The 14,832-nt window shown below is 39.6% G+C and overlaps 2 protein-coding genes and 1 long non-coding RNA gene across 13 annotated transcripts in view; 2 read left to right on the forward strand and 1 right to left on the reverse strand.

The window, feature by feature from the left end:
• LOC115728661 (disease resistance protein RUN1-like) overlaps positions 1-14,832 on the reverse strand; it is a 1,102,447-nt gene that overhangs the window by 760,164 nt on the left and 327,451 nt on the right. The gene's annotated exons all lie outside the window — the stretch shown is intronic.
• LOC125313790 overlaps positions 1-14,832 on the forward strand; it is a 483,189-nt gene that overhangs the window by 214,800 nt on the left and 253,557 nt on the right. The window lies entirely within an intron of this gene.
• Positions 5,590-9,657, forward strand: LOC125312551 (probable protein phosphatase 2C 35). 2 transcript variants are annotated; one of them, XM_048273578.1, is made up of 5 exons: positions 5,590-6,912; positions 8,226-8,357; positions 8,767-8,961; positions 9,040-9,097; positions 9,175-9,657. In XM_048273578.1, exons 1-4 carry the CDS (start codon positions 5,995-5,997, stop codon positions 9,040-9,042), a joined length of 1,248 nt encoding a protein of 415 aa, XP_048129535.1. In that variant the 5' UTR covers positions 5,590-5,994; the 3' UTR covers positions 9,043-9,097; positions 9,175-9,657. The 2 variants fall into 2 exon arrangements, with proteins under 2 accessions (XP_048129535.1, XP_048129539.1); XM_048273582.1 differs by lacking the exons at positions 9,040-9,097; positions 9,175-9,657 and having other exon boundaries at positions 8,771-8,936.

Here is a 14,832-nt window from a genome sequence, read left to right on the forward strand (position 1 = left end):
ATGTTTCTTGCAAAGATGGTGTATCTTGCAAAGATGAGAATGTTTTAATCTTAGAAAACGTAAATAAAGAAATTCAACAAGTCAAAGTCGATATATTTCATGACATTATAAAATGTTTTAGTTTGGAAAGTTTCAAGTTTTTAAAAGTTAAGTTAAAACTTAGCGTGACTCTAAATACACCATTGGTGCTTAGCTTACTATTTAGTTCTTAATAATTTTTTAGGAGCATCATCAAGACCATTATCTTTACTGTAAATATTAGTTCCCATAATCAAGAAAAAAAAATTTTCTCGCGATAAAATTGTCCAAAAAATCCTAAATTTATTGCAGTCTTGCCAATTTTTTTTTGTCAAACAGCTTTGCCAATTCAATCATAAACCTTTTAATTTTGCCAATTAACTCCTAAATCTTTTCACGTTTTGTCAATTGAGTCCATCCGAACAATTTTAACTAGAAATCGTTGACGTGGACACCGGCTATCACACGTGGCATGATCGGCACCGACGTGGACAAAATTTAATTATTTTCTTAAATTTTTATTTATTTATTATTCTTTCTTTTCTTTTCTTTTGGTCTCGTTTAATTTTTTTTTTTTTTTTTCTTTCCCTTCTTCCCTCTGCCGGCAATCAACGAGCTCTGCAGCCCTCACTTGAGGCTAGTGGAGGGAAGAAGGGAAGAGAAAAAGGCAAAAAATAAAAAAAATAAAAAAAGTAAAGGGAATGGAAGAATAGAAAAAAATTACTAACAACTATTAAAAATTTGAATAAAAATTAAATACTATTAAATTTTATCCATGTTAGCGCTACCGTGCCTTGTCGGTCGGCTAGCGTCCACGTTAGCAATTTCTGGCCGAAATTGTCCAAATGGACTTAATTGGCAAAACATGAAAACATTTAGGATTCAATTGAAAAATATTAAAAGATTTAGGATCTAATTGGCAAAATTGTAATAAATTTATAACTTTTTGGACAATTTCTCTATGCCCCAGGCTCAATTTTCTAAGTCCTCCAGAACTTGACTTTAAAATATTCTGCTTTTAATCCCTTTTAACTAATTAATTCCCCTGTATTCATCGCTAATGAAAATAATTGCCTACCAACGAATACATGCTCGTCACACGTAAGTTTCGCACTTAGAGATGATTCGATTAGCCATGAATTGAATGTCAAAGTATTTTTAGAGAAAAAAATACATCATCCGCAATGAGAGATCTCGATTATGAAAATGCTAAATTCTTCTTTTTCCCACTGTCGCGTGCTAAAATTGTTCTTCTGCTCAATTCCTCAAAGCAGTCACTAGTCACCACCATGAGAGAATTTCAATTTGGGAATTTTTCTCTTTGCGGGAGAAGAATATGCTGCCTCTTTCTTTTGCATTCTGTGAAACCATCTCCTCTTTGTCCCCCATATCATTTGACCCATCGATCATGCCAATGAAGAGAATTTCAAAATTGACACTTAAGTGATCCAAAAAAAATATTGGCACTACGCCGTACACAAATATTGGCATTTCAAGTGTCCTTTTACCTTTTTTTTTTTTGTTTAATTTATGCGTATTTATAACACCTAATAAGGGTCCTTTGGTTCCACTCTTCTTTATCTTTTTCCCACCTTGTGAATCCTATGAAAACTTCCGACCCAAAAAAAAAAAAATTCCTATGAAAACTGGTCGAGCTTCAAAAATAGGAAAAGCAAGAAATGCAATGAATCTATCCCAGTAAAAGGAGATGAAGAATTTTCAAACAGAAAATATGAGATGATTATAAAAAAAAAGTTTTAAATTTATTATAATTATGCCAATTTATTCCTAAATTTTTATTTTATCAATAGAATTCTAAATATTTTACAATTGAATTTAATCTTTTTTTTTTGTTGTAATTTTTTCGATAATAAGAAGACTATAGAAACACGTCAGAGCTTTCTAGCGAGAAGGAAAGGAAAGAGATACATGGAAAGCATGTGTCAGGATTATTAAAGTTAAAGAGATAGGGAAAGAAGAATACTGGTGGGGGGGCTCTTTGGTAATGGGAAACCCTACTTTTGGGGAAAAGTACACTAGAAGTGTCATAATTTTTGTACGGCATTCACTTGAGTGCCATAACTTTCAAAACTTTCACTTAAGTGCCATAACTTTTAAAAATCGTTCACTTGAGTGCCATGTTGACGTGGCAATCGGAAAAGTTACTATAGACGCCGGAAAAGTTACTGTAGCATGTCGGAAAAGTTTCCGTAGATGTCGGAAAGCTAATGTGGCACGCCGGAAAGTTGACGTGGCACGCCGAAAAAGTTACTGTAGCATTTAAGTGAACGATTTTCCTTCGACGTAACACTCAAGTGAACGATTTTTGAAAATTATGGCACTTAAGTGAACGTTTTGAAAGTTATGGCACTCAAGTGAACGCCGTACACAAGTTATGGCACTTCTAGTGTACTTTTCCCCTACTTTTGTTATCCAAAAAGCCTCTCTCTAAACTATGAAGCAAAGTTCTTCAGCATCCTCGTTTGGAATATCAAATCACTCTCTCCCACCCTTTTCTCAAAACAGCCTCTTTACAGACACGCAAGGCTCCTGAAGCGTACGTGGGGTGTCCTGCACACATACCGTTAAAGAAAAAAACCTCCAAACGGGAGGAGAGACAAAGCTGAAAAGTAGCAGACAGCCCCCGTCGTTTCCAGGCTGGGGGAAGCTGACAAGACTCCATGGACAATGCATCAGACTTTTCTTGCTTCTGGAGAGTTATCTAACTCGAAAAGATAGGATGGCGAGGTGTGTGCGGATCGTGCTTGTGAGCAGGCGTGTGGATCAACCTCTCCCTCCCTCCCCTTTTTTTTTTAAATCTTTCTTGAAGTGGGTCGCTCATCTCTGCAAACAGTGAAGAGAAAGATGGCGATTGGAATTCTTGTTAACAGTCGTTGCTGTGCTTGGAAAGTGAAGAAGAATTGGTAAAGAGCTGGTTGATGAGGGTTTTGTAGCCTTATAGGGAGCGCATGGTACTATTTTTGTAAAAAAATTTCTGCTCTAAAAGTACTTTTAGAGCAGAAATTCATTTGTAAATATAATTTCTTAAGTAAATTTTTACTTTTGAAAGTCGTTTTTGAGCCAATTTCAAAAGTTAAGAAAAGTTACTTCTTTTTCAGTAAAAATCTCTCAACATCAATTTCTCTATCACTCCGGCTTCTTTTCACTTTCATCTTTCTCCCAATCCCGCCTCCGCCCACCGCCGCCTTCGAGTTGCTGTGTCTCATTGCTGGAGTAAAAAATAAATAATATTTTTTTTATTTTTTAAAATTAAAAATGAAGTAGAAATTTTTTTGCCGCCGACAATAACTTTTCGTAGAAGATTTTGTGTTAATGATATTCCAAAAGTGGAAATTTTCAATCGTAACGAAACGAATTTCTATTCTCGAAGCAGAAATTCTGTCCCGATATCAACTGCTTTTCTCTTATTAGAAATCAACTTATGGAGCAGGAAGTAGAAAACATTAACCTCAGGATAGAAGTTGGTTTATGAAGTAGAAGAGTTGCCATACGCGCCCTATAGCTAATGGGAATATGTTCTTACATATGTGTGTGTAGGTAGACAATTCAATATACAAAAGTGAAAATCAAATGAACCAAAATGAATGAATAAGAGAAAAGGGAAGGGCAAAGGGGAAAAGATATGAGCATGTCCGTCTGCATGCACTAATAAAGCCATGTTTTGCGTCCCGTAAAGATAAAGCTTGTTATGTATAATCCGATTTAGCTGTGGTTTAAGATAATCGACGACAGAGAATGTGCTCCACATCGTAACTTTCATGCAATATGCAAAAACATGGACAGTTTTCAATGCGAAAAAAAGAGAATTGTTATGTGTCGATGGTTCAACTTACTGTATCAAGACTCATACATGCAGACATAAGTATTTTCAGACTGGGAATGAAGCGCTATAAGGGATGTCACGTAGGATTTCCGGCGATGTTCACCGGAGTTGGCACTCAAATAAACATTTAAAAAAAAATAAACATTTTTTTTAAGACACATGATTTTTCGTGTATTGTTGATATTTACATGATATTGTCAATGCTATTTTGCAAACGTGCGCGATTACAAGACTAGGAACTTGGATCGACGATCCTTGGTATAGCCACGAATTTTGCTGAAAAGTGCATTTAGTTTGTCATTCTTTTTTTTTATACGTTTCTTAAAGAAGGCTAAGTTTTTGATCTTCAATTTTTTTTTTATGTGCGTTAAATGTTGTTCTGTCTATCTTCAGATTGTTATCAAGTACCATTGGAGTACAATGCCCGCCACGAGAGATCCCTACTAGGAATCTACTCAATTCTTCAAAGTAGCCACTAATCATCACACGAAGAGAGAATTTCAATTTGGGAATTTTCTCTTGCGTGAGGAAAATATGCTCTCTTGTTTTTTTTTCCAAACTTGAAAGAGGAGATGCAAATGCACGTTTTCCTCCTCTCCCACTTCCTTCGCTCTGTCGCTACTCGTAGCTTTGAGCCGGTGTGAATGCTTTATCCGATCATTCTATGCAACCATATTCTCTTTTGTCCCACACATCATGTGCAAGATACTTTTCTTTTGCCATTCGATGCACAAGATACCTTTCTTATGTTCATCCGCAGAATGGTTGGTTCACTATTTCTTTTACAATCTTGGGTTTTTGAATAGATTTTTTTTTTTTTTTGGTAAAGTAAGTAGCATATTAACTTTACAAGACGCAAATTACATAGAGGGAAGCTGAACACAAAAAAAAAAATTTAGGGTAAATATACTACAATGGTTATAATTTGTGATTTTTCATGAATTTTTTCCTTAGAAGTTTGGCATTTATTCGAAAATTCGAATTTCAAAATACAAGTTACATGCTTCATAGGAACGTTAAGTATGTTGTAACTTCAACATTGTTCTGGCTAAGTACTTAATGGCCCATTTAGATGGCCACTTAACAAAGAGTCATACATGAATTTTCGTGGAGATAACAAACTTTTGAAAGTTCAAAAAGGAAAAAGAGAGAGAGAGTCGGGCAACTGAAATTTGAAAATTGAAACAGAGAAGCCAAGGAATCAAAGCAAAGCTCCATTTTTTTTTTCAAGTTCCTCTGCTTTTTGGAAATTTTCATGAGAGGGTGTGGGTTCTAGGAGAGGAGAGGAGAGTGAGAGGGGTTCTAGGAGAGGAGAGGGGGCCATGGGGCTCCTGAGCCGGAGAGGACAAGACAAAACCCACTCACGCACGCAACGTGTAGCATCCTGAGATCCTCCCTCCCTCTCTCTCTCGTTCTCTCTCTCCAGTTCGAATCGAATCATCATTCATTCGTCGTTCATTTTCACGCCCAAAAGTTCGCATTCAATTCCTCTTCTTCGCTGCCGTTTCTCTTTTGAATTTCGTTCTTTCTCGCTGGTTTTTTTAAACTGCCTTCAGTCCGCTCTGCTCCCTTCTCGAGCCGTGATCTTGCGCCCGGAGCCAACTACAGCTCCCTCGGTAAACACCCCCCTCTGTCGCCGTCTCTGATCAGCCGGAAAAGTTCCTCGCTTTTTCTTATCTCTCTCTCTCTCTCTCTCTCTCTCTCTCTCTCTCTCTGTTTTTTTGGGATTTGATTCGGTGGCTTTTCTTGAATTTTGGTGGTGATAAGCGAAGTTCCTTGCTTGTTGAATTGTGGATGTTCCACGCCGATCTTGACATCTTTTCTCGGAAACCCCTCGAGCAAGACTGCGTTGTTCACAGAAGCCGGCTTAGCTGTCTTTGCTTTGAGGGTTTGTTGGCTGCATTTCCGAATTCTGCTCCTGGGTATTGCCACCCGCGCGACATGACCACGTTAGTAGGTTCGGAGTTCGTTCCTGCGAGGGCCCATCTGCCGATTTTCTGGAGGTGTTGCGGACAAAGGCGACTCTGAACCCGAAGTTTTTGTGGGCCGTCTTTTTTTTCGGAACTTTTATCAAACAGGTGGTCTGCTGTGGGGAAATTCTTGCTTTTGGCCTCCCTGAAGGGTCATCCTTCATGGGCTGTGCGCATGGGAAGTGTTGTGGGCACCGCCCACGATCTTCCGACTCTGATTCTCGGGAGTTTCAAGAGGCGAGTCAATTCAGTGTCCATGGAAAGCACATACTCACCGAGAGGTCCATAGAGTGTGTGCCTGTTCCTTCACGCAACTTTCGTTTGGAGTACTCTGTTCTGACGCAGCGTGGTTACTACCCCGATTCGCCTGACAAGGAAAACGAAGATAGCTTTTGCATTCGGACCCAAGTTCAGGGTAACCCAAATCTCCATTTCTTTGGTGTGTTTGATGGGCATGGTCTATTTGGTGCCCAGTGTTCCAATTTCGTTGGGGACAGATTGGTGGATATCTTAGCAAATGACCCTAGACTATTGGACGATCCTGTTAACGCCTACAGTTCGGCGTTTGTAAGGACAAATCACGAGTTGCTTGATAGCGAGATAGACGACACGATGAGTGGTACTACCGCTATTACAGTTCTTGTTGTTGGGGATAAGCTTCTTGTTGCAAATGTGGGTGATTCAAGGGCAGTTATCGCGCTTAAAGTTGGCGACAGAGTTTTAGCTGAGAATTTGTCCTCTGATCAAACCCCGTTTAGGCGAGACGAGTATGAGAGAGTGAAGCTTTGTGGAGCCAGGGTTCTGAGCCAAGATCAATTGGATGGGCTAAAGGATCCTGATATACAGACATGGGGTGATGAAGAGAGTGGAGGCAGTGATCCTCCGAGGCTGTGGGTTCAGAATGGAAGGTATCCCGGCACCGCCTTCACGAGGAGTGTAGGAGATAGTACAGCTGGGAGAATTGGTGTGATTGCCGATCCTGAAGTGTCCACGGTTCAGCTCACACCTGATCATTTGTTCTTTGTTGTTGCAAGTGATGGAGTTTTCGAGTTTCTCTCTAGCCAAGCCGTTGTCGATATGGTAAGGCTTTTCTTCCTATTCTTAATTGATTGGCAGCCATTTTCAACCCAATGCATCTTGTTGCTGTTCTATTTATATGTTCAATCTGTTGCTGTCCTCGTACCCCACCAACAACAAATCGATATTGAATGATTCTCTCTTAGGGTGTATATTGCTGCACTAGGAAAATGGATGATCTGGAGCAGTCGACTGTAAAGAACTTTGCCATCATCCTTTGCTTTGCACTTTGACACTGTGCTCTTGTTTATTTTTTATCTACTTAAGTTGACTAACAAAACCATACTCGAGGATTTTTGTAACTGGAAGAGGCAAATGCAGTAGCAAAAGCCGGACGAAGAAACTGACGAATCTGTTTTGCATCTCTATCTTTATGTTTTCTTAATGCTTGCTAATCTTACGTGCATGTTTATGCCTACAATTCTCCGAATATAGTGTTATGCTTTTGCTAGGGCATATTCTACAAATAACAATTTTTTTAAATACAGAAAGTAGCAGGCATTCATTGACACTCACCATGCTATTCTTCCTTTTGATATTTCATTGTGCTATACATTGAACTTTTTTCCTGATCCCAGAAAAACTAAAAGAAAATGATGTATTGGTCCAAGCAAATCGGAACTCAAAAACAGATTGCTATTTTGTTGGAAAAATCGTAAGAAAAAAAATTGGGGACTATCAAAAGCAGTATTCCATCCACGCAAACTACTTACTTCTTACAACTTGACTTTCCTATCGAACATGGATATCTCCTCTGCGATCTCCTGGAGGTCCCATTTGAGCTTTTTGGACCATCAGTTCTTCATGGATGCCTTGACCATCTTGACCACACTTCTACTTTCGCATCCTTGCCTTGTACTAGTTTTATCTACCATTTGAGTGTCTTCCCTCGTATAACAGTTTATCTAAGGTAATTCTCCACTTCGTCTGCACCCTCGTCAAAACCATGATGCCCCTTACTGTCCAGCTTTTTTTTCCACAGTCACCTAGCAATCTCATGCATAATTTGCTTCTACATTGGATATATTTTGCTATTGAAACTAGATGACTAATAAGGCATTGTACTTTGATTTTGTGGAAATGTATACAAGTAAGCAGCCCACTAGCAGGCACTGCTCATAGCATCTGGACTTCAGTGTGTGATTGGAAGTATGTTTCTGCTGTGTTTATTTGAAACTTAAGTTGTGCAATATCTGAAATTGTTGTGTCAGCTCCTCACATGGGATCATTCTGGTGATCTCGTGAACATTGGACTACTTTGCATCTTATATTTCCATATTCCACTGAACTTATTTTATTCACGTTTCTTCATACAGGTAGCAAGTTATCCTGATCCTAGAGATGCATGCGCTGCCATTGCTGGAGAATCATATAAACAATGGTTGGCTCATGAAAACCGAACGGATGATATAACAATCATTATTGTACATGTTAAAGACTTGCGTAATGTATGAATCTTTCTTCCCCTCTTTTTTGGTTATCTGGCTGCTTTACGGCAGATTGTTTTAGCTCTTTTTCACTATTTTTGTCTGTTGATTATTCCTAACTGTGAACATGTCTATTTCGGGGTTTTTGGGAAGTGTCTAAGGCAACAAGAGATTATTGACATTAGTTTTCACTCATGATTAGATTCATGACCATTGCATATTTTTCTTTCTTGCAGTTGTAATAGCTCATGTCTTAGGAAGATGCATGTAATGGGATTTGTCGTTTCATAAGAATTCTTGCGTCTAGAATGAATTTAATGACTTTCTGTATCTTAAGTTTGATGCTCTCTTCCTGCTGCTTCTTCGTGTTATGTCCTGTTCTTACGTCATCTGAAGTCATAGATTTCTAACTTTCTAGTGATTGCTCTAGGCAGGTGCCAATGCTGCAAGGACAGCATCCTTAAGAACGGGAGGAGGAAGCTCCAACTCATCCTTTACAACTGCATCAGAAATGTATAGATCGATGAGGAGTGAGATTTCTGTTTTTGAGACTTACCAGCGCACCATTTCTAACAACCGAAGTCATGCGATTGTTGTCCCATCTCCATTACGATCACCACAGTCGGTGAGTAAACTACGTCCAAGTCACCTTCCCAACCCGATTGGGGCTTATCTTAACAGTATCTTCCCTTATTCTCTGCAGTAGCTTTGATGAAAGGACATTCTTTGAGCTGCCTAATATCCTGAGATAGGAAGACATGGTAAATGTTTTATCTCAGCTTCAATTATTAACAAGTGGGCATATCTCGTTTGACCATTCATGTTTGTTTGGTTGTAGGAGACATGTGAATTGTTAACCAACTGATGGCTCAAAAAGATTCGACTGCATCATTTGGTAGCAATTGAAAGGCCGAGGCTATGTCCGGCTTTGCCAATAAATCCGTTGCTAATTGAAGAACACACTGTCTGCAAGAACACAGCACCAGCCCAACAGCTGCAGCATTGCTCGCGCATGGCTGCATATCCAAAATGTAAAGAGGTAGTTGAAAAATAAGAACTGAAGTTTGATTTTAGTTTAGGTTGCGACGAAATAGGGCTGTGAATTGTAAGGTGACGGCGGTGAGAAACTTTGTGTAGCAGTGCAGTCGAAAGTTCTCTGACATTACCGTGGCCAGAGTTTCGCGCGAACAGAACTGTTGGTGATAGGTCTAGCACGATGATGTTGCGCGTGGAGAAGAGATAGGATGAGAACTGAGAATGCACACTGTCTTGGTGCTGAGATACTAGCCGCCTGTTTATAATTAACCGCCTTTCTTCCTTTGGCAAAGCTCGACTTTTCCGTTGGATGAGAACTGAAAATACACTGTCTATCTAGTTGACTGTTGAAAGGAGACTTCATTTGCGTCTGTTTTAAGATGGGAGCTCAAGCGAGCGCATGTGGTGGAGGTCGAGGATGAATGTTCGAAATTCTCTGTCTATGAGAAACGCTATATTCACGTTTGATAGTTCATCACGAGAACATTTTTTTTCAAGGCACGCGATTTGTCGTGTATTTTTGATACTTACACGATGTTGTCAGTGCTATCTTGCAAACGCACGCGATTATGAGACCAGGAACTTGGCTCAACGATCCTTGGTATAGTCATGAATTTTGCTGAAAAGTGCATGTAGTTTGTCGTTCTTTTTTTATACGTTTCTTAAAGGAGGGTAAGTTTATGATCTTCAATGTTTTATTTTATATTTTTTGTGCGTTGAATGTTGTTCTGTCTATCTTCAGATTGTTATAAAGAGCCATTGGAGCACAATGCCCGCCGCAAGAGATCCCTACTAGGAATCTGCTCATTTCTTCAAAGTAGCCACTAATCATCACACGAAGGGAGAATTTCAGTTTGGGAATTTTCTCTTGCATGAGGAAAATATGCTCTTTTTTTTTTGGTTCTTTGATTACAAACTTGAAAGAGGAGATGCGAGTCTACTTTTCCTCTTCTCCCACTTCCTTCGCTCTGTCACTATTCGTAGCTTTGAGCCATTGTGAATGCTTTATCCGATCACTCTATGCAACTATCTTCCCTTTTGTCCCACACATCATGTAGATACTTTTCTTTTACCATTTGATGCACAAGATACCCTTCTTACGTTCATTCGCGGAATGGTTGGTTCACGATTTCTTTTACATTCTTGCATTCTTGAATAGATTCTTTTCTTCCTTCTTACAAACAAGCAAGGACATCTCCCACCATTCTCTCCTATACAAGTCAAAAGTATGTTAAGAGGATAGATAAAGTTCAAACTAAGCAAAAATATGGCATTTAGCTCTATTTCGGATTTGTGGAACAAATGGAACATCCGAGGTTCCATCCTGCTGAGCCTTTCGCTTCATGTATTTCTCATTCTATTTGCACCCGTTAGGAAGGAAATAGTGAACCGCCGCATCGTATCCTCTTGTGGTTGGCCTACTTGATGGTCGACTCGGTAATTCTATACGGGATTGGGCTCATTTCTCATAACCAAAGCAATTCGTATGCTTATGTAGCTAAAGTAGACATATCACTTTTGGCATTATAGTCCTCATTTCTCTTGTTACATCTTGGTGTAGACATAGCCACGGGCCGGTTTGGGCCAAGAACCGGCCCGTGGAATAACCGGAACCGACCCATTGACCGGGACCGGTGGTTCCGAACCGGAACAAGCTTGACCGCTCATGGGCCGGTTCCAATTTTAAAAAATTAGGAATCGGCCTCCCAAAAAAAGGGGAAAGAGCTTTCGCCCCCTTATGGCCGTTGCAATTATCAACCCCCCAATTTTTTTTCTTCTAAATTTCTTATAAATACCATTTCTCCCCTTTCATTTTTCTCACAATTTCTCTTAAATTTCCTTAAATTCTCTCAATCCGCTCAATCCCGGCTCAATTCTATCAATTTTCTGAATCGGCTTTCCGCTCAATTTTTTGACAAAAATAGCAAGTGGAAGCGGAGTTGGTGACAGGGGAAAGAGCCCGATGGGGATGGGGGAATCCGATTATCCTCAACCTCATGATCAATATGATCCTCGTGAGTTTATATATTGGGTAGATGAAGATGATAATATCAACTATGTTCCCAACGTTGAGCACATCGCAACGCAAGAAAGTTTTCATCCTCCTACCGGTGTCAAAGAAACGTCGACAGCAAAGGAGCCAGAACGGCAAGCCCCGGAGAGTACATCCAACTTACGGCAACACTTCGACAAGGTACATGTAAGGGGAGACAAGTACAAGATAAACTGTAAATATTGTACGAAATCATACAATTTTAATAAAGGAGACGGCTTTGGAACATACCGTCGGCATCCGACGTAAAAACATGCAACGCAAGCGGGGATCAACACCAGGCAACAACAAATTTTCGAGTATGCCAATATTAACAATTCTCCTTTATTTCGTTATAATTATGAACTTTATAAAGAAACATTAGCTCAATATGTTACCATTGAATATTTACCTTTCACTACCGGTGGAAATTTTGGTTTAAATTTTTTTATCAACACCGCATGTACTCCATAAGCAAAACCTGTTCCGAGAACTACTCTTAAATGCGAACTTTTTAGGGTTTATAAAAAACAAAAAAAGGCTTTGCAAAACTTTTTGTAATAGAGTGTGTTAACATTGTTGGTATTTTTTGTGAATATGAGCAAGATGTTCAATTAGCTCCGACTATTATAGCAATGAAAGCAAAATGGCTACATTATTATGCTCGCATTGCTCTTATTTATTTGGTTGCTATTATTTTCGATCCACGTACTAAATTAGATGGTTTGTATGATTATCTGAATGATTATTATTATGATTGTTTACATTTGAATGAAACAGTAGATATTAAAACTATACAATAAGAGGTTAAAAACGTTATAATAGCATTATATAATGAATTTTGTAGTAAATATGGTTTAGGTGATAGTGGATCTTTTCAACCTAGTGCCTCACAAAGGGAGGAGAGTAGTAGATCTAGTAGAGGGTACAATCTGCTCATTAATAGACAAAAAAAATAAAAAGGGAGCAATAGGTAATATTTTTGAATTAGAAAATTATTTAACCATTGTTTTTCAATTCCGTGATTCTGAACACAGCGCATATTTCAAAATTCTTGAGTGGTGGAAGACTCATTCAACCCAATTCCCAATCCCTGCTCTCATCACAAGACAGATGTTAACAACCCATTCTTCAACAGTTGTAGTTGAACAAGCATTTAGCGCCGAAAGATTAATTTTGGACGACCGCCGTTCAAGATTAAATCCGGATGCCATGGAGGCTCAAGCTTGTGTCCATGATTGGATAAAGGCTAAATTTCGACAAAAAAAGTTGGATTGAGACAACTAATTCTTCAATGATGATAGTTGAGATACCACCGCCACGTGTACTACAATGGGTAGCGACGATTGACGATGAAGTAAGTTGGGGTTATCAAAGGTAAAAGAACTACATGGGCTTTGATTTTTCTGTCCCCAAGAAGATATGTAAGCGCTTAATAATAATTCATTAAGTTCAAGCTCATTCCCTCTCCCTTTTTTTTTCCTCCCAAATTTGATTACAATGTACAATTTGATTATAATTATAATTGATAATTTATTTTTTTTTATTTCATAATTCGTTATTTAAAATTAAATTTTAAATTCAAAACCGGAATCGGGCCTTGAACCGGTCCGGAATAGGAGGTTTCGAACCGGAACCAAAACCGCCCCTTCAAGGGCCGGCTCGGGTTCCATCATGGCCACGAACCGGAATCGGAGGTTCACGGCCCGTGGCCATGTCTATCTTGGCGGTCCGGACACCATCACTATCTTCTCTTTGGAGGACAATTCGATTTGGGGACGGCACATGCTCGGTCTCATCTTTCAAGTTGGTGCCGCTATCGACCTCTTTGTGCGGATATCTTCGAGTGACAAGTCGCTTGTGATCCCAACGATACTGGTGTCTCTTACTGGGATCATAAAAAACGCAGAGATGATACTGTCACTTCATCTCTCGAGCCTCCCGAGGCTGAAGGAATCAATGCTCTGACGGCATGAACTAATACATGGCGCATATTTGGAGATGGAGGAAGAACTCAATGCACCAGGGGCACGGTAATCCGATAAACAAAAAGCAACGCTTGCAGAGAGCATTGTGATAAAGCATGCTTACTGCTTCTTTCAAATATTTCAGGTCTTCATCGGAGATCTCATGTTCAAAAATTATGAACGCGAACATCATCAACATCAACATCATGTTAAAAAATTATGAACGCGAAAAGAGTCGAAATTATTTCTACAAGGTTTGTGCGATGGATGCATTGAGGGTGATATCAGTCGAACTCAATTTTATGTACGAAGTGCTTCACATGAAAGCACTGGTAATAGGGATGTTAACGGGCCGGGTCGGGCCGAGTCTCGGCCCGGCCCAAGCATAAATTACATATGCCCCAACTTTTTGGGCCAAGTCGGGTCGGGTCGGGTCGAATTCTTTTTTTTTTTAGAATCAAAATCACTTGCCAAGTCTGTTGAATGAAAAAATATATAAAAAGAAAAGTGAAAAGAAAATAAATTAAAAAGAAAACGTATGTGTCAAAAAAGCCTGAGCCCGCCCGGCCCGAGCCTTACGTGGATAGTAACGAAGCCTGGCCCGAAAAGGCCGAAAATTTTGGTGAATTTGTGGGCCGGGCCGGGTCGGGCCCGTTTGGGCTTTTTTGACACCCTTAGCCGGTAATGTGTTCCAAGTGGAGCTACATTTTCCACTTCGTAGCCTCACCGACCTTGCAATTGCTTTGATCTTGTTCAATCGCTTGAAGAAGCACGGGCTCCACGAACTTGAAGTGGATATTACTTATTCCCTTATTTTCGGAGGGATAACTCTTGATGTGATAGCTCTATTCATGCTCATTTCTCCGATTGGACCGTTGCCGGAATCAAGTGGTACAACATAGGATCAGCTAAAATAAATTCATTTTCCACGGGTTGTTATCCGCCACGGATACCCTCGGGAAGCCCCGATCCGCGAAATGCAAAGCAGAGCCTAACGATAACCCTATGTATAATGTCTTAGATACACCATTCATATTTCAAAGGTTGTCAAAATCCATCTCTACTTGCAACCTTTTATCCGAGTTCTTGAAGGAGAGTCCGAGAAAGTTGCATAAGCATGATTAGAGTTGGGGCAACACCGCTTTTCTAATATCTCAGCGTTTTCCATGGCTTATGGCTGAGAAGATAATCTCTTGTTTCCATCAAGCTAGCGAGACAATCGCTGGACTTTGTGGTCTGAGGGAAACATTCAAGATTGCGAATATGAGGTAGGTGTCCAAGAATCCTTCTATTCAGGATCTATGGATCTTTATCTTTAAGGAGGTGAGACGTAAATCCGAGTACGCTTTTGATGAGACAAAGGTGAGGGAGATATACGAGGGTAGAGGTGATCTATTTCTCCCATATAAACCGGAGGGTGCAGATGGCGACGATCTTTTAAGGTATGTCAACCAGGATAGTT

Source organism: Rhodamnia argentea, chromosome 1, assembly GCF_020921035.1.
Source record: "Rhodamnia argentea isolate NSW1041297 chromosome 1, ASM2092103v1, whole genome shotgun sequence".
In the NCBI taxonomy this organism is placed as follows: Eukaryota; Viridiplantae; Streptophyta; class Magnoliopsida; order Myrtales; family Myrtaceae; genus Rhodamnia; species Rhodamnia argentea.